Raw genomic sequence first — 20387 nt, 5'->3', positions numbered from 1 at the left:
ACTAGGGTACATGTGTCTCTTTCAATTCTGGTTTCCTTGGTGCATCATTAGTTTTTTAAAAAAGGAAATCTTATATAGGGTAAGTTACCTGTGGAGAGGAAGAAATGCCTTTTAGGGGCTAATTTTTTGAAAATATTTGGCCAGTTTTCAATAAAGTCTGAATGGATTTGTAAAATCAGTTTGTACCTTATTATTTATTTTGTGTTTTGTAGAGGAAACAGAGGTCTCTAAAGCACTCATACCATTGGGTCAAGCAAAGAAGTTTAATTATTAATATTGCTTTTCTAGGTAATGATAAATATACCTTATTTGGATCATATAGCTATACAGTAGCTGGTCCTAAAGTTTATAGCTACTCATTCTAATAGATTTGTTGTAACTTGTACCACAGGCTGAGTTTCAGAAATTGAATATACGAACACTTATTAAGAGACCCAACAATCTGAGTGATTTTGAATTTCCTGAGAGTATGAAATCATTTAAAATTTGAGAGAGCACCCAGTTCATTAGAATCACTGTCTCCTGAGAATCAGGTGAAGAGACCCAAGAGACCCAGGGTATGTGCAGGTCAGGAGAAGCAAGAAAATATTTCAAGATTCTCCATTCAGTGAGAGTTAAAAGATCAACATTATTCCTGAAAATCTGTTTTAAAAACTCACTCACATGGCTTGTGATGCTTCAGTAAACTACAGTACAGCCTCTCAATGTGTTCTTGGCAGCCAGTCTCCTTGTATTTGATTTTATTTCCAGCATTGTAAAAGATCATCGTGTTTTGTGCTGAGCAGCCCATGTTGTGGTTGGCTTGCATTTAGAGGCTGAGTTTTATTGGGGGAGGGACATGTTTAATACAACATGTTTCAAATACGAGAACTACATTTGGTGCTGCAAGATGTCCATACAAGAAAGGACAGGAAGCCAACACAGACTGAGGGGACAGAAGCTTCCTGGGAATCCCTTCACAATATTGACCGAGCACCTACTGTCTTCCAGGCACCACTGTATGTGCCGGGGAGAGCAAACACAGAAAACAAAGGTCTTGCCATCACGGAGCTCATCTTCCGGAGAGCGGATGCAGTTAATGCAAAGATGTAAGGAAATACATAGGCTGTATATGCTGATAAAACCAAAGATAAAAAGTACAACAGGACAGGATAAAAGAGGTAGGTGCTGGTACAGTGGTGTTTCCTGTGGGGCAGAATGGGAAATCTTATTGACACAAGTTGCTATTAACGTTTGAACAGAGAGTTTAGAAAGTGTCAGAGCTAACCATGCTGCTATCTGAAGGAAAAGCATAACAGCCAGAGGAAAGAATATGATTATAAATGCCTGGAGGAAGGAGCATGCTTGAGTTTGAGCAGGGTAACACTGATCTGTTCACTGTTTATGTAACCTGGCAAGTGGAATTGATTTCTTTATTTACGAATTATTCTATGTGAAAAATATATAGACAAATTCCTGCAATGTAAATAATTTAGCACTGGCTGTGGACCAAGAAGTATTTTAAGTGCTCTGTACATACTGTTTAATTCCCAAAACAAACCCTCTGAGGTAGTTATTATTACCTCCATTTACAGAGTGAGCAAATGAAGCTTAGGGATGGAAGCAACATATCCAAGGTCTCAGAGTGAGAGGAGGCAAAGCCCTATTGTACACCCAATCCATCTGATTACAGCGCCTACACTGCTAAGGTATGTTGCCTGCCAGGGCCTGTGAAAACAGCATGATTCCACTGGGAGAACACTGGGTAGAGACTGCTCTTCCCAAACCAGTGAAGTCATTGAAGAAGGCTATTTATAGCAGCACCCACAAGATAGACAAAGTCTATGTACTACACATGTCTGTGCACAATGCAGAAAGCAAAACCCAGTTTGTGAAATATCATGTTGGAAGTATGATATTGAAAGTATGAAAAAAGTATCTTTTTTTATTGAAGCCATATGAGTGGAATATAGTTTTTCCCTAAACATTAAAAATGTTTTGCTGCCATTAAGGCACATAAAATATGATTCATAACTAAGTGATATATGTTTTTAGACCAAAAGGGTTGTGATGCATATAGATTCCTGAAAACATGTTAAAATAAGAACTTGATTTTTAAAACACATTAAAATATATCTGAAAAGGTTTCACTATATCAAGGACCACTCAGCACTATATACTGTAATTTTATGAAAACAGTTTAAAATAGACGTTCAAAATCTGTAGTAATGTATTGCCCTTTAACTTTCAAACTTTACTGATGGTGTATATCATGTTTTGTCATCATTACTGACTTCTCTAGGAATTCTAACTTGTTCTGAGGCTACTGCCAGCACCTATCTGGCAGAACTTTGGATACTGCCAGAGTCGGACATGACTGCAGCAACTTAGCATGCGTGCATTGGAGAAGGAAATGGCAACTCACTCCAGCATTCTTGCCTGGAGAATCCCAGGGATGGAGGAGCCTTGTGGGCTGCCTTCTGTGGGGTCGCACAGAGTCGGACATGGCTGAAGCGATTTAGCAGCAGCAGCAGCATGTTCTAGTACACTTTAAGTAGCACATACATATTTGAGGAGGTGATAAATTTCCATTAAGGCAGAGTTAAAAATTCAAGTTTTAAAAAGAATTGAGTCATATAAAATCTTCATCCTATAGTTCCTTTCAAATAAACATCTTCACCATATCCAGAAACTTCAGTTTAGACATATGAGACATACTAAGACTGAATAAATTAAGGACTACAAGATCAATTCTAAATTACTCAATAAAATTTTCTTGCTGTAATACTCAATTAATGACACTTCATTAAACAGATTAAAAATATCCAATCAATTTAGCATACTTCCATGTAGCTTTTTTTTCCTTTCTAGGAATTTTTAAAAAGAGAATGTTAATATTAATTTATTTATATGTAGGAGAATTTTAGCTTCTTGTGTATTGAAACATTCAGTTTAGTCGCTCAGACGTGTCCAACTCTGTGTGTCTCCATGGAGTGCAGCACGTTAGGCTTCCCTCTCCATCACCAACTCCCAGAGCTTGCTCAAACTCATGGCATCGAACTTGATGGACATGAGTTTGAGTAAGCTCTGAGAGTTGGTGATGGAGAGGGAAGCCTTGTGCTGCAGTCTACGGGGTTGTACTGGAAATCAAAATAACCTTAATATGTGAACATGCATATTATGTATCTCAAATACATCTTCTGACCATAATAAACATATATTAGGAATAAAATAAGATCTGATATGATACATCCATATCATTCTACCACAACTTGCATTTAAAGAACACAAATCAACTGCTAAACTTTACAAAGAAACCACCAGGTAAGTAAGAATCTACTGTCCAAAGTATTTGGCCTTCCAAATCCTAAACCAACATTTCACAAGATCATTTTGCTTGCTTCATCTTATTAAAGAAAAGGAAATAAATTATTTCTATGAGAAAATGAGAAGCATATTTACTGTGGTTGCATAAGTCAGTCCAAGACAACCAATACATCTCAAGCAATATGAAAATAGTAATCTGTTTGCTATGTTTCTTAAAGTCCCTAAATAGTCCTTGAAGACAACATAGTGAGTTCATGCATTTTTAGGCATTGTATAAGCTGTGGAAAATGCAAACTTTCAACACTCATAAATTATATAAACCACTCATAAAAAAAACTAAGAAACAATTAAATCCTAAGCCTGCATCAGCTACAGCTCTGATACAGCAGGAATCATGACATTCTTGTTTCTCATCATATCCTTGGTACTTATATCAGAACCTGACATATAACAGGCACTCTGCTTGTCTGGATTTGTATTCTGACTCTACCAATAGCTGTGAGATCCCAAAAAAATTACCCTGACTCTGTCTCTCCATCTGTAAATAAACATGGGGTAGAATTGAACTTTTAATGTTTAACTAGTATAGATGTTGTTAGCCTGAGACTTCCTAATTAAAAAAAAAAAATTTGTCTGATCTCAACATTATCATGTTTATTCTTCTATAAGTTATGGAGATATTGTTTGGCAATAATTCATAACACAAGCAGAAATATAGGTCTATAATAGTTGTTTACCAACTTTTAAGCCACTCAACATTATCACTTCCTTTTAGGTGAATGTGTGCGAGAAAAAGGTTCCTAAGTTCCAAACATGGAGACACAGTTTATACAAATGCAAATGTAAACAATGGGTTTAAAGCAATCATATGGTACTCCAGTGCTTATGGCATAACCCATCATCTGCTCACCACACAAGTTCCTCACAAGAAGAAAATGTCTGGAAGTTACTGTGTCAATCAGCATACCGGAAAATAAAATGATAATGATATATTACTCAATGAAAGGAAAAATGAGCACATGTGCATGTATCCAGTAAAGATTTCCAAGACTAATCAAAGTACATAATCTTCTCTGGGCAGCAAAATAATTCCCTCTTCAAGACTTGTGGAATCTAGTGCTCTCAGTGCGAGCCTAAGAAAACTTTAGCAAAAATAAGATATTAAAGTAAAGAAAACTAAATAAACATAAGTGAAAAATTATAAATGCTACATAGAAATCTCTTTCTAGACAAGTAAATTCATAAGCAAGCACAGTTGCCCATGTGTCTGAGATTTGTTAAGAACAGTGACCTATAGAAATACATTTTTAAAGTCCTTAGTTCTTTCATTATTTTCATATTGACATTTTTTCAAATATGATTTTTCACAATTTCTGGTATCATTTTAATAATGCATCTAATCATGGATATCAATGCATATTAAAGATATATTTATTACAGTAGCATTAATTTGCTGACTGTCATTAGTCAGTCACAAAGCTGTGTCTGACTATTTGCAGTTCCTTTGGCTACAGCAGGCCAGATTTCCCTGTCCTTCACTATCTCCTGGACTTTGCTCAAATTCATGTCCATTAAGTCAGTGATGCTATCTAACCATCTCATCCTTTGCCTCCCCCTTCTCCTTTTGCCTTCAAAGTTCCCCAGCATCAGTCTTTTCCAATGAGTCAGCTCTTCGCATCAGGTGGCCAATGTATTGGAGCTGCAGCATCAGTCCTTCCAATGAATATTCAGGAGTGATTTCCTTTAGGATTGCCTGGTTTGATCTCCTTGCTGTCCAAGGGACCCTGAACAATAATCTTCTCCAGCATTATAATTTGAAAGCATCAGTTCTTCGGTGCTCAGCCTTCATCATGGTCCAACTCTCACGTCTGCACATGACTACTGGAAAGATCATAGCTTTGACTATACGAACCTGTGTCGGCAAAGTGATGTCTCTGCTTTTTAACACACTCTCTAGGTTTGTCATAGCTTTTCTTCCAAGGAGCAAGTGTCTTTTAATTTCATAGCTGCAGTCACCATCAGCACTGATTTTGCAGCCCAAGAAAATAAAATCTGTCATTGCTTCCTCTTTTTCCCCTTCTATTTGCCATAAAGTGATGGAATCTGATGCCATGATCTAAGTCTTCTGGATTCTGAGTTTTAAGCCAGCTTTTTCACTCTCCTCTCTCACCCTCATCAAGAGGCTCTTTAGTTCCTCTTCACTTTCTGCCATTAGATTTGCTGATAGGTATGTAAACTAGCATTCTTGTGGTTATAAATAAAAGTTCAGTCAGTTGAAAGAGATGAAAGCTATGATTATAAAAATTTAACAGGGACATCCTGGGTGGTCCAGTGGGTAAGAATCCTTCTGTCAATGCAGGGGACACAGGTTCGATCACTGGTCCTGGAAGATCTCACGTGCTGCAGAGCAACTAGGTCCATGCAACACGACTCCTGAGCCGGAGTGACCGAGAGCCTGTGCCCTGCAAAGCAGAGGAGCCACTGCGATGAGAAGCCTGGGCACCACGATGAAGGGCAGCCCCAGCCTGCTGCAACTAGAGAAAGCCCATGTGCACCAACGAAGACCTGATGTAGCCCCCCACCCACAAAGTTAACAAACAGCATTATTCTTTGGGAAAAGACAGCTGAACTTTACTGAGAAAAGAGAAAACCACCATTGCTTTCTCTAGTGGTAGTGGAAAATGCAGTATATATTTAAGAAAAATAATTTGTCTTGCAGGAAAACTAAGTATGTGTTGAGGATTTTTATCCATTCATTTTAGTAGCTTTTATTAGGATTCCTATATAAACAACCAATGAATATTACAAGTAGAACCAAGAAATAAACCAGTACAAATACAGTAACTTTGGGGAATATCCAGCTGTCTTTTATATGATTATACAGGTAAGTAGTTAAGGATAGAATAACTTAGATTGGAGAATAAGGGGAAAAAAAGTGTTTGAAAGCAATAGCAGTAACGTTCTACATCTAGCCATTCTTGAGCTTGCTGAGATCTATCATATCACACTTTCAAAAACACATTTGATTATTTCTGCATGTAATTTAAGCAATTATTTTCTTTAGTTATAAACTGTTGGACCTATTGTATATGTGTATATATACATATGTATAAATATATAAATCATTTGGTAAATCATTCTAACAAATCTTTTCAAAATTACTTCTCTCTTGAAATTTTAGCATTCCTAAGCTGAAGAAATTACTTTTAAAATAAAAGAAATTCAGTGAATTGAGCATTTCAAACTCTTGTCACAAGATCTTTAATGGAACCACATTTGCCTTCTTCAAGTTGCCGTTTAGTTTTTGAGAGGGCAATGTGTCATAATATGCTGCAGTATGTCTCAGAGCTGCCTTCCTGAGAATTATTTTGCTAGAGATCTCATTTAATAAAGTGACACAACAACAACAACAAAAGAGATGAAAACCACATAGAAATAATGAGGATAAGTCAAATATAAAAGCCCTATGAAGTTTAGTTCTCTATAGTTTTACTTTTTTGCTGTTATCGCAACACAGGTTCTAGACAACTGATAAAACTCTGAATACCATACCACAGTGGCTATTGGCACTTGGTATATGAGAAAGTCACAGCTGATTATAAGGAAAGGACTGAAAAAATTTGTAGCATACACACATTTTTTTTTTTCCCTTCTCTTAAAGATGTCATTCTTTCCAGCTCTCTTGTAGGGTCTGTTAGCAAAATCCTGAAGCAAATTCTTTTCAAGTTGAACTCTTGCTTTCGACCTTATCTAGTGACAAGAATTTTAGCATTATAACAACTCAGCCTGGGAAAAATAATGTCATTCAGGATGACACAGATTCTCCTTGACCAAAGGAGACACCCCTCTGAATCCTCTTTTTGAGGAGGCTTCATCTCTAGGCCTTCTCTTAGGCTTGCCTAGCCCAGCGGTAAAGAATTCTGCTAAGTTAATTAAGTGAGTCTCTCCGCATCCTCACTATCTGATCATCCTGGCTTGCCTTCCACGAGACTTCTGTTCAGCCGGTTCACCAAGCATCCTCTCGCCCTTGGGGCTCGGTGATCTGCCGTCCCCTGAACACCCCCTGCTGCACCTGCTGCAACTGCTCTCCCCTCCGTCCACAGTCATGGCACTTACCTCAGTCCTGCACAAAGTCTTCCTTACTATCTTCAAAAGCACAGGAAATTTCATTTTCTTTAGCAAAGACACAGGACTTTCAAGAAGAAATTAATCCATCAGTCTATCTATTTCTCAGGATGTACCCAACTTTTGTCTTTAGGGTAAAGTATAATACTATTTTATCTGTAGATGCAAGAGTTCAGAGTGATAACAAGGAGTTAAGAGTAGTTTGAAAATAAGGAAACAAACAAACAAAAAGAAGTGGAATATTGCAGTAAAATCAGAAGACAGATGGGATAAGAACTGTATATAAACATGGCTTTTGGTTAACATTTCAGGGTATCTTTAGAAAAACAAGGCCCCATAAGACGAATAGAGGATCAGAAACATAAATGTCTGAAAGGTTAATAGAAATGAGAGAGAAATTTTATATAGAGCGGAATACTACTCAGCCATAAAAAGAAAGAAAGAATGCCATTTTCCTCAATATGGATGGAAATAGCAGTTATCATACTAAGTGAAGTAAGTCAGAGAGAGAGAAAAGTATATGATATCACTTATATGTGGAATCTAAAACATGACACAAATGAATTTACCTACAAACAGAAACAGACTCACAGATGCACAGAACAGGCTTATGGTCGCCAAGGCAGAGAGTGGGTGGGAGAGGGGTGGACGGGGAGTTTGGGATTAGCAGATGCAAACTATTGACTGTATATAGAATAGATAAATAACAAGGCCCTCCTGGGAACTATATTCAACATCCTGTGATAAACTGTAACAGAAGAGAATATAAAAAAGAATGCATATAGTATACATGTGTGTATATACATAAACATACACATATATGTGTGTACATATATATATATATAGAAGTGAATCACTTTTCTGTATAGCAGAAATTAATACAACACTGTAAATCAACTATACTTCAATAAAATAAATTAAAAAAGAAAAAGACATGGGGAAGACCAGCTGTGGAAATAATCGAAGGGAATTATGAAGAACGTAGGAACTGGGGGTGGGAGGTCACATCCTTCTGATGGCGGCAGCTACTGGTCCACCCTAGTTGATATTTCCAGGAAGGAACATGGGCCAGTGTGGTTACCTTAGCCGAGTTAAAAGCAAAGCAAAACCTGAATCTAGTTTCTCTGGAGGAGAAGAGACTAAATGTAATTTTAGTGTGTGGTCCCACAATTCAAACATTTACAGCTATATATCCATGCAAAGGATACCCCCACAAAGAAATGCGAGTAAAAATAAACATGCTTGGAATCAGAGAACATAATTAAGTGGAATTCCCCAACAGTTTTGATGTTCTTCAACCTCAAAGTATTCAAGCTGATTTTCTTTAGACCCGATCACCACATAAGTTTCTGCCCATGCCTCACATCCCCTCAGCCTTTTCTGGTTGTGAATCTTAAACACACAAACACCACGTACATACATTTTCAAAAAATTGTTCAAAAAATGACTGCATGTGGATTGTGATGAATAACAATACCCCAAGGATGGAAAAACTTTAAATGCAGCTTAGTTCAGCCCAAATACCTGACCCCACTCTAGGCGCAACTAGCCCACACCAACAGCTAGTAAACAAGTGGATTGTACTCAGCATGCTTGTCTTCCAACCATGAAGAATTATACAAGATGATAAACAAAAGCAGTAACCACATCAGAAAATCATTTTTTTTTTCTGGTTTATCTAACATTTTGAGACAGAAGGATAACAAAAAGTAACAACACTGCAAGCGGAAAGAAATGAATGCACCAAAAACTCAACTTTAACTTGTTAGAAGAAAAGCAACATCCAAATAATTTGGAAAGAAGATCTACAGTAGAAAGAGGTTTGAAGACAGATAGGAATGTGATGGAACTAAAACTGATCCTGGCATTACTGAAGCTCTCAGGGTAGTGGGCATCTATCTTGCTAAAATTAGACATGAAGAATTAGAAGTCTGATTTTTCTGGCTCTTTGCATAAATGTACATAACATCAATCAGATTAAGCCTATTTATGAACTGAGGTAGAATTTAGATCTGTTGATCTAAATGGGTATGTGTGAATAACCAACTGTTTTTGTTTCAATGATATCTCTAGGCCCTTTTAAGGAAACCATGTAAAATATAGGGGGAAAACTATGGCAATTTCTCTCGTGACAGAAACGGATTTATTCTGGGTTTGTCAACTTACTTCATTTTAAAAATCTTTTTACTTTCAAATTTTTTTGGCCATGCTGAGCAGCATGTGGGATCTTAGTTCCCTGACCAGGGATGGAACCCAAGCCGTCTGCATTGGAAGTACAGTCTTAACCACCGGACCATCGGAGAAGTCCATTAACTCACTCCATTTCTGACTATAAAATATATAAGATGTATTTGTAACTGAAATGACTAGTGAGAGTGGGAAATACATTTGCAAGATTAAAACACATTTTACTCATAAAGTCAAACTGCTGATTCTGGGATCCATATATTATTAATGCCTAAAAGTCAAGAGACACATGGTATGTGATTTTCCCACATCACAGAAACTTGTGGAAAGTTTTGGAAGAGGCCATATGGTTTTTCCTCTATTTACAAGCAGAAATGTGGTTTAACTGCTTCCCAGACACATTATTATTAACTCTGTCATTTTTTTCCCCAAGGAGACAGCAATCTCAGTAATTTTCCCCCACCAAAATCCCCTATATGGTCAATTCTGAATCTGTCCTTCTGTCCTGCTTAACTTAATTTCACGGTCTCTTGTTCTAATTAGGGTTGAGGAATATCTTTCCACCAGAAAACAACTATAACTCAGAATATCTTCTGCCTCTTCTACCAGACAGTAATTCTTCCATGAGAGTTCATTTTTAACCTTTCTTCCCCAGATTCTAGTCTCCGTGGTTATTTCTATTGCTTGGCTATCTCTCCCTTCCCTATCCCACTACCATATTCACCATTAAAGGGTAGTCCAAACTGAAAGTAATAGATTGCAGAATCTATGTACTAGCTCAAAACATAACTCCACTCTCTTACAGTAAGCTCATTTCTTTGAATCTCATTTCTCATTTGATCTTTTGACATATAATCATTGCTAAAGAGCCCAAATGGATAACATCACCTTTGATTTGATAGTAACACTGAAATAATTTATGCTCTAAGTGCCCAGGAAAGGTATAATGGATACACGTAATTTTCTATTGGACAGTCCAATCCTTGGAACACATTCCCCTTTAAATCATACATAATCAATGCACACTGGAAAACATTTGTAAAATATTACACATATTGGAAATATAAAGGATGAATACAACAATTATTGTAAAAGTCAGAGAACTGAACAAAGCTAGAAGTAATCTACCAGTGATTTCAGAACTTTATTTAGAACTATCACAAAATGAGAAAGGGCTAATGTCAGTGTCTCTGCCAGCTTTTTTTAAAATCATGTATAGATAGTATAAGTCTATATCAAATGTTATCTACTGCATGGCCCAGCATATCCAGATACCCTGGATATGGGTATCTGGCCTCTGACTTCCTATCCTGTCCTTTTTGCCACAGGATCAGCAGAGAGTTAAAACAATACAATAGTAGTAAGTTACTACCTAAGCTCCCTTCATTTCTAATGTTTCCCCCCTTGTATCTCTATAATATACTTTTTCTTCAGTCTCTGGGGAGGAAATAATCCTTTAAGATCTTCAATACTTTCTTTGCTCTCCCCTCTACTTGGACACATTTAAAATCTCAAATTTAAACACATTCACACATACATATTCCCTTGAACATGTATTTTTAACATTTAAATAAGCACGTACTTAATATTTCTTTGGTATTGCCTCTTCATTTACCTCCACACTTACAGATTAAATGCTCTGCTCCCAAGTCTCCATTTTCTTAACATCAAAAACCTCTGCTCATGTCACTGAACTCATGAAGGTAACCAATGTCATCTTTTCCCCTGAAGTCAAAGGACTCTCTCAGTCCTTGTTTTTCTTTATTGTTTAGCAGTAGTAGAGACTGTTCACCAAAGTTGATACCTATGGTGATATAATTCTCTTCCTCAATGACCTTATCCTCTTCTTTGGTACTATCTTGTTTCTGCAAATGACTCCCCATCTCTATGCCTAATGGTGGTCTTCCCGCCAAGCTCTTGATCAGAACATCCCATAGAAAATCAGAACACCCCACCTCTCACTTAAAATCGGCTTGGTCCAAAATTAACACTTTCTTCTTGAAATAAACAACTCTTCTGTCCTATTTCTGTTTTTTTTTTTTTTGTTTTTTTTTTTTTAAACCCAAGTTACCGAAGTTCAAAAATTTGGAACACTTATTGAGTCAATTTTCCTACTTATATCCTATTAAATAATATACTTGCTTTCTCTGAATGTTCTTTACCATTCCACAGTGTTTCTGTACTTTAGGACCTATTACGTCTGTGCCTATACTATTCAAAGGACCTTTTATTTGGTTTTCTCAAAGCTGTATCTGTCATCTCTACTTTCCCAATGCAACTCACATTCCTCATCATATCATATAAATGTGATCATTTTTATTATGTCATCCTACTTAACACAATTCTGGAATATAAACTCCTCATTCTCAGTAAGGTATTCAATGCCTTTCACTTGGTTTTATATTATTTTTCAGTTCTCTCTTCTCCTACTCTTGTTCTCTGCCCTTCCACCACTGGCAATATTAACCATAGCTGCTTACTGTTCCTTTGGCAAAGCTTATGCTTTCTGAGGCTATGTCCTTGTTAACACATATGCTTCTACCTGCCAGATTTCTCCCTTTTCTGTTCATCCTGTTAAAAACTTCGCCTATGCATGTCCAGTCATTTCAAGATTCTCTAAGTTTGTCAACTCTGACTCAATGTCTTCTAGGATCATTCCAACTGAAAGTAACTTTTTTCTTCTATACACTTTTCCAGAACCCAGCTTCCACAACTCACAGAGCCCTCACTATGTAGCGTCATTGACTGCCCTAAACTGTAAGGATTTGAATCCAAGCATTCTCTCCCTCACTCTCTGCCCACATTAGATAGTACATTTCTCAAGGTCAGGGTTAACTTTTCACAACTCGGAAATCTACTGCACTTTGTATAGGATTTTATACAATGCTGGAACTTAATTTAAAAGTTAAGTTGAATGAATTCAGACCAAAAGCAACTACATGCATAAAAATACAAAATATATAGAAATATAATTCCTCATTATTAGAAATTACTCTCTTCAACTCTGTAATTGACTAAAAGCCAAACAGAACTGGGTGACTCTGTACTACGCAAATTTCCCATTATTCACATTTTAAAGAAAAGTTAAAAACCCATAAATTAATGCAGAATTTGGCTTACTTCCCACAGGAGGAACAAAACAGTTTCATTTTAATGTTCCCTCCGGTCCTTAAGAGTCAGCAGTTTTTGAGGTGTGTAAGTGGGAGAGAAGACAGAAAAGCGTTGTCTTTTTAAAGTAGTCTCTACAGAAAGATCAATTTTATCTATAAAAATGGAAAACTGAAAGTGGAAAACCTAAAATGGCAATGCTGGTAGTTTTCCCACCACGAAAACATGTTTTCATATAATAGGTTTCATTTTAGAGCAATCACTCCCCAAAAAATAAAAATTAGGTATCATTTTTGTAATAGACGTATTTCTTTAGTCTAAATGTGCACTTCAGTAAATGCCGATATATTAAATATCCCCGATGAAGAGATAATATCAGAATCTAACAATTACAATTATAGGTACCTGCTAATTTAGACTTCCCTCATTATTTCAGCATTTGGGTCACTGGAATTTTTCGAATATTATTAAACCTGAAAGTCAATCAATAATTTTAAAGCAAGTAGTATAGAAAAATAAGTCTTTTGTAGAAGAGAAAACATAAAATAATTCAGCATGGACCATCATGAAGAAATGGAATAGATATTTTACTAAAAGGAAATCCACCCCACAGATAGTGAACAACCTTCTTATAACAAGTGTGTAGTTCATGAGGGTTACAACTAAAAATGTTACTTTGTATAGTCAGGATCTGATACAAACACTGTTGGAAAATCCACAGAGTTTCTCACATACAGCTAGAGATTGTTATAATTGAAACTAAACAGAAAAAATTGCTTTATGAAAAATAAGAGTAAGATTAGATTACCATGTAGACAAGAAAAATAGAAGAGACAGTGAAAGCACTTAAATAGGAAATAAGAGTTGAGGTCTGTTTACCAAGTTCTCATATAAACAGGTAACTGAAATTTATTAAGTACAGAAATAACAAAGAATGTTTCTATGACAAAAGGAATAAACAGCTATGAGCAAGATAGATGTCAGATGGATGTTTTAATTTAGATCACATGCTAAATGTTAATAATTCAAGGCATGGGGCAGTTGTTTACATCGGTCTCTTCATTTCAGAATAGAAACCTATATTATTGTCAAGGTCTGTATTTTATCAGTCTTGTCTTAGTGGCATCTTACTCGATTATGTACAGGAAACCAAACACAAGTTGTAAAATAGATTAGAGAAAGATCACATATGTTGGTCCATAAACTGTAACATCATTTGCTATTGCTACATATAAACCTCATAGCCTAGCCAAGTCTATAAACTACTTAATTTATTGTTACCAGATAAGGGAAATATCATTTGAATAAATGCATTTTTTTCAAAAGCAATTTGCAGCATGTGTATGAAGAAACGTTTTGGGATTTCATAAATGTGACTTTTAGTTAAATATTGATTTTATGATTTGGCCAGTCATTTAAAATAAATAATCTCTTTAATCCATTTTGAGTTTATTTTTGTGTATGGTGTTAGAAAGTGTTCTAGTTTCATTCTTTTACAGGTGGTTGACCAGTTTTCCCAGCACCACTTGTTAAAGAGGTTGTCTTTTCTCCATTGTATATTCTTGCCTCCTTTGTCGAAGATAAGGTGACCATAGGTTCGTGGATTTATCTCTGGGCTTTCTATTCTGTTCCATTGATCTATATTTCTGTCTTTGTGCCAGTACCATACTGTCTTGATGACTGTGGCTTTGTAGTATAGTCTGAAGTCAGGCAGATTGATTCCTCCAGTTCCATTCTTCTTTCTCAGGATTACTTTGGCTATTCAAGGTTTTTTGCATTTCCATACAAATTGTGAAATTATTTAAATGTAAGACCAGAAACTATAAAACTCCTAGAGGAGAACATAGGCAAAACACTCTCCGACATAAATCACAGCAGGATCCTCTATGACCCACATCCCAGAATTTTAGAAACAAAAGCAAAAATAAACAAATGGGACCTAATGAAACTTAAAAGCTTTTGCACAACAAAGGAAACTATAAGCAAGGTGAAAAGACAGCCCTCAGATTGGGAGAAAATAATAGCAAATGAAGCAACAGACAAAGGATTAATCTCAAAAATATACAAGCAACTCCTCCAGCTCAACTCCAGAAAAATAAATGACCCAATCAAAAAATGGGCCAAAGAACTCAACAGACATTTCTCCAAGGAAGACATACAGATGGCTAACAAACACATGAAAAGATGCTCAACATCACTCATTATCAGAGAAATGCAAATCAAAACCACAATGAGGTACCATTATACGCCAGTCAGGATGGCTGCTATCCAAAAGTCTACAAGCAATAAATGCTGGAGAGGGTGTGGAGGAAAGGGAACCCTCTTACACTGTTGGTGGGAATGCAAATTAGTACAGCCACTATGGAAAACAGTGTGGAGATTTCTTAAAAAGCTGGAAATAGAACTGCCATATGACCCAGCAATCCCACTTCTGGGCATACACACCGAGGAAACCAGATCTGAAAGAGACACGTGCACCCCAATGTTCATTGCAGCACTGTTTATAATAGCCAGGACATGGAAGCAACCTAGATGCCCATCAGCAGACGAATGGATGAAGAAGCTGTGGTACATATACACCATGGAATATTACTCAGTCATTAAAAAGAATTCATTTGAATCAGTTCTAATGAGATGGATGAAACTGGAGCCCATTATACAGAGCAAAGTAAGCCAGAAAGATAAAGACCATTACAGTATACTAACACATATATATGGAATTTAGAAAGATGGTAACGATAACCCTATATGCAAAACAGAAAAAGAGACTCAGATGTATAGAACAGACTTGTGGACTCTGGGAGAAGGCGAAGGTGGGATGTTTCAAGAGAACAGCATCGAAACATGTATATTATCTAGGGTGAAACAGATCACCAGCCCAGGTTGGGTGCATGAGACAAGTGCTCAGACCTGGTGCACTGGGAAGACCCAGAGGGATCGGGTGGAGAGGGAGGTGGGAGGGGGGACCGGGATGGCGAATACATGTAAATCCATGGCTAATTCATTTCAATGTATGACAAAAACTACTGCAATGATGTAATTAGCCTCCAATTAATAAAAATAAATGGAAAAAAAAAAAAACAAATAATCTCATAAGTCAGGTTTAAATCATGTGGTGCCCCATTGTCTTTTTCATTTTTGAGGTATGGTCAGAGAGTTCAGATATAGCCCTTTACTCACTAATCCAGTACAATGTGCTGAAAACAGCCAGTTGACCAACCACTTAACAAAAATAAAAGTGACAGTCAAGGGACTGCTACTGGATGAATAAAGGTTGAACTTACCATCATTTAGTATGTATATTAAGACTATTATATCATTCTATTATTGATCCTATCAATCAATTATATTAATCAAAGAAAAGAAGGAAGATCAGACGGAGGAAGTCAAACAAAAAATTCCTGATTCCTGTCTTCAGTGCACTTATAGTAATAAGTTTAAGGTTTTAAGTCCAATCCTTTTCTTAGAAAAGTTACACAAAGATGCTCAACTTGGGCATATACAAAACTGTGACTCCTGCATATGTATGTCCCCTTGCAACTCCTAATTCCCTTTTCCTTCTCCGTTTTTCCTCAAAGCACTTACTGCATCAGACATATTATATACTTTATCTGCTTCTGCTCTGTCTCCTCATCTCTAGACTATAAACTCCTAAGAAGCACAGACTTCTCAGCTTTGTTCACTGCTGTGTATCCAGTGCTTAGAATAGTGCCTGGCACTTAACAGGTGCTCTCTAAATATTTAATAAATAATTGAGATCATTTTTTTGTTTTTGTTTTTCTAGACTTCTGGTGCATTTTCTAAGATAAAATTGCATTTTTTTCCCCATTAAGCTTTGTTCTTATACACACAGCAGTCTGGCTTACAATGTGATTCCACTTACTAGCTGTGATACTGGGTGAGTTATTCATTTCTCTGAATTTCAGCAGAACAAGGATCACAGAAGTATCTGTGGGTTGTTGTGAGAGATGAATGAGAGAATTCACATGATGTACTTAACATAATGCTTGACACACAACAACTGTTTAATAAATTTTGGTGATACTTGTTCTTACAACTATTAAATTATTTTCTTCTGTTATAAACAGCTTCACTGATTCTTAAATCATCTTATAATTAATGACACTGGGGACATTTAGATTCAAGAGCTAAGGTTACATGCAGCTGAGTCTCCTGAAAAAAAGCTACTTCCTGTGTGCGTTGCTTTCAGGGAGCATTAATCCTCCTCTTGTTCCATACTGTATTTCAATTAATTGATTATATTCAGTCTTCTCTGCTACATTGTGTGGTCTTTTAGAGTATAAAATCTCTGTATTCTATCACAAAGTAGGCACTCTCTAGATGTTTGTCTAATGGATGAGTTACTGTAAAGAAATGGGACTGATTCCATTATTTGTAGTCAAATTAATCACATCACACGCGCACTACCATTAATGCTTGAAAATTACATTTCTCAATAGATGGTGGAGATCTAGAGAGCAGAGGGGAGGTTTTAGTGTTGGAGAGTGATGCAGAGCAGTGTGGATGAGAATAAAAGAAATGGCATTCAGTGATGTACTGTGAATAAAAAAGTGCTCAGAAGATCGATACAAAACCAGTTCTTATACTCTCATAAATGGTTACTCTATTTCAATAGTAATGATCTAATTTCCATCCATCTTACTTTACGGAAGTGTGACTACTCAGGGAAAAATTCTAATAAAAAATATTTGATAAAGTTGAAAAGAACAATTATTAGAAATGAGGACTCTGGAATAGGGATATGGCACATCAAGGCTGTATATTGTCACTCTGCTTCTTATATATGCAGAGTGCATCATAAGAAATGCTGGGCTGGAAGAAGCACAAGCTGGAATCAAGATTGCCAGGAAAAATATTAATAACCTCAGATATGCAGATGATACCACCTTTATGGCAGAAAGCGAAGAACTAAAGAGCCTCTGGATGAAAGTGAAAGAGGAGAGTGAAAAAGTTGGCTTAAAGCTCAACATTCAGAAAACTAAGATCATGGCATCTGGTCCCATCACTTCATAACCAACAGATGGGGAAACAGTGCAAACAGTGGCTAACTTTATTTTTGGGGGCTCCAAAATCACTGCAGATGGTGACTGCAGCCATGAAATTAAAAGATGCTTGCTCCTTGGAAGAAAAGCTATGACCAACCTAGACAGCACATTAAAAAGCAAAGATATCAATTTGCCAACAAAGGTCTGTCTAATCAAAGCTATGGTTTTCCAGTAGTCATGTATGGAAGTGAGAGTTGGACTATAAAGAAAGCTGAGCACTGAAGAATTGATGCTTTTGAACTGTGGTGTTGGAGAAGACTCTTGAGAGTCCCTTGGACTGCAAGGAGATCCCAACCAGTCCATCCTAAAGAAAATCAGTCCTGAATATTCATTAGAAGGACTGATGTTGAAGCTGAAATTCCAATTCTTTGGTCACCTGATGCGAAGAGCTGACTCAATGGAAAAGACCCTGATGCTGGGAAAGATTGAAGGTGGGAGGAGAAGGGGATGACAGAGGATGAGATGATTGGATGGCATCACTGACTCAATGGACATGAGTTTGAGTAAACTCTGGGAGTTGGTGATGGACAGGGAGGTCTGGCATGCTGTAGACCATGGGGTCACAAAGAGTCAGATATGATTGAGCAAGTGAACTGAACTGAACACAGCTTGAGGTTTGACCACATGCAAGAATCAGTGAGAGGTTAGGAAATCCAGAGGTATGCAACATCACAGCAAAAATACTTTCAAAAAACTTATGTTAATAATCACCCAAATGCAGAATATTTAATAGTGCTAAAACCTGTATTCAAATGATAAAAATATACAGTGCTTTACACAGGATAGTAAACAGCAAAATGTGTACCTCTGGAAACAGAAAGAAGCTTCAGACTGGCAGATTTTATGGTTGAATCAGCCATTTAGAATGTATTCAAAATAAGAGATCAGAGAAAAAAAAACCCCAGTATCACAAGTCTTCTATGTCTATAACTCTCACATGCTGTGAATCTATCTCTTTGAGTAATGCTTCTCATTATGAAGGTACTTACATTAGGCCGCAGTCTGGCTGCCAGATCATAATACTTCTCAGCTGCTTCATTGAGGCTAGCCTGTCTGTTAAAGAGAAAAACATCAAACTATATTAGTCATTTCAAAATTTCAGACTGATGAACAGAATCATTATGTAGCAAAATAATATTAACTTTTAAAAAAGCACAAAGTTAAAGTGCAAGTCACTCAGTCGTGTCCAACTCTTTGTGACCCCATGGACTTTACAGTCCATGGAATTCTCTAGGTCAGAATACTGGAGTGGGTAGCTTTTCCCCTCTCCAGGGGATTTTCCCAACCCAGGGATTGAACCCAGGTGTCCCGCATTGCAGGCAAATTCTTTACCAGCTGAGCCACAAGCCATGTCAATCAAATAATAAGCTGACTAAGCAGAAAAAGATAATTAAAAATTGAATGCCTCAACGTATTTATGGAGCTTCCAGGGTGGCTCAGCAGTAAAAGAATCTGCCTGCAATTCAGGAGATGCAAGTTCAATCTCTGGATTGGGAAGATCTCTTGAGAAGGAAGTGGAAACCCACTCCAGTATTTCCCAGTCCTTGGGAAATCCCAAGGACAGAAGAGCCTGGAGGGCTACAGTCCTTGGGGTCACAGAAAGAGTTAGACATGACTCAGTGACTAAACAACAAATAATGTACTTTGTCATTATCTTTTAGGCATTGTAAATAATATCTCAGTATCTCAGCCTAATCCTATTCAGCAGATATTACTGTAAATTTACACATTAGAAATTAGAAATGTCATTTTTCTTTTCCAAGACAAGATAATATGTTACCGGGTTGAGATTCTCCTGCTTTAATAGGATGTCCCAGAAAAATCCTTACTTTTAAAAATAAATTGTCAAGATTACTATCTAGTTATTTTTGTTTTATGAAAATCATAAATGTTTGCAGTTTTCTTTTTAATCTGTATCTATCTATAAAGTTACTTTATTTTCAATTCAGGAGAAGAAACTTTCAATGTCTGTAGTCTACCAAAAAAAAAAAAAAAAGTCAGCTTCTCCCTCTCTTTGCTCTCTGGCCACAAGAGTAGGCAGGTGATGGAGCCTCAGCTAAAGGGGCATTCTTGCTTAGGACCTCGATTCCTGAGCAAATGGCTGTAAGATGAAGAAAGTTAGAATTGCTCACAATGGTGGAGGCAACAGGGCTATGTCCTTTCAGACTCTTCCTGTAAAGAATTATTATTGGATGTCCTGCTTCTTTCCAGGAAGAGCCTGGGGCTACCTTACTTCCTGCTGATTCAGGCTTCCAGCCTGTCTTGAATTCTGCAGTTCCCACAGCCTTCAAAGAGCACCAGTCAGTTTTTCTTAATTACCACAAATACCGTGACAGTCACAGTTGACTGACACAAATAAGATGTACACTAAACTTTATAGATAAGTTTGTGCATTGTCTATTCTTGCAATTCACAGCAAACTCATTGCTTCAGCCAACTGGTTAATAGAAGAAATCATATGTCTTGAGTTTCCAGGAAGTCCAGTCAATAAGCCATCAAAACATGGTATGTTTGGGACTTCCCTGGCAGTCCAGTGTTTAAGACTCCACACTTCGAAGCAGGGTGCATGGGTTCAATCCCTGGTACAGGGAACTA

The 20387-nt window shown here is 36.9% G+C and overlaps 1 protein-coding gene across 4 annotated transcripts in view; it reads right to left on the bottom strand.

The window, feature by feature from the left end:
• TMTC2 (transmembrane O-mannosyltransferase targeting cadherins 2) overlaps nucleotides 1-20387 on the bottom strand; it is a 392263-nt gene that overhangs the window by 33923 nt on the left and 337953 nt on the right. For all 4 annotated transcript variants that reach the window (XM_070454287.1, XM_070454291.1, XM_070454289.1 and 1 more), the window contains one exon: nucleotides 18782-18845. In XM_070454287.1, the coding sequence (XP_070310388.1) occupies nucleotides 18782-18845 (64 nt within the window). The remainder of the gene's footprint in view (nucleotides 1-18781; nucleotides 18846-20387) is intronic.

The sequence above is a fragment of the Odocoileus virginianus genome, chromosome 24 (genome assembly GCF_023699985.2).
Source record: "Odocoileus virginianus isolate 20LAN1187 ecotype Illinois chromosome 24, Ovbor_1.2, whole genome shotgun sequence".
Classification (NCBI taxonomy): domain Eukaryota; kingdom Metazoa; phylum Chordata; class Mammalia; order Artiodactyla; family Cervidae; genus Odocoileus; species Odocoileus virginianus.
The sequence above is the reverse complement of the archived record's forward strand: the minus strand, read 5'-3'. Positions and strand labels throughout refer to the sequence as shown.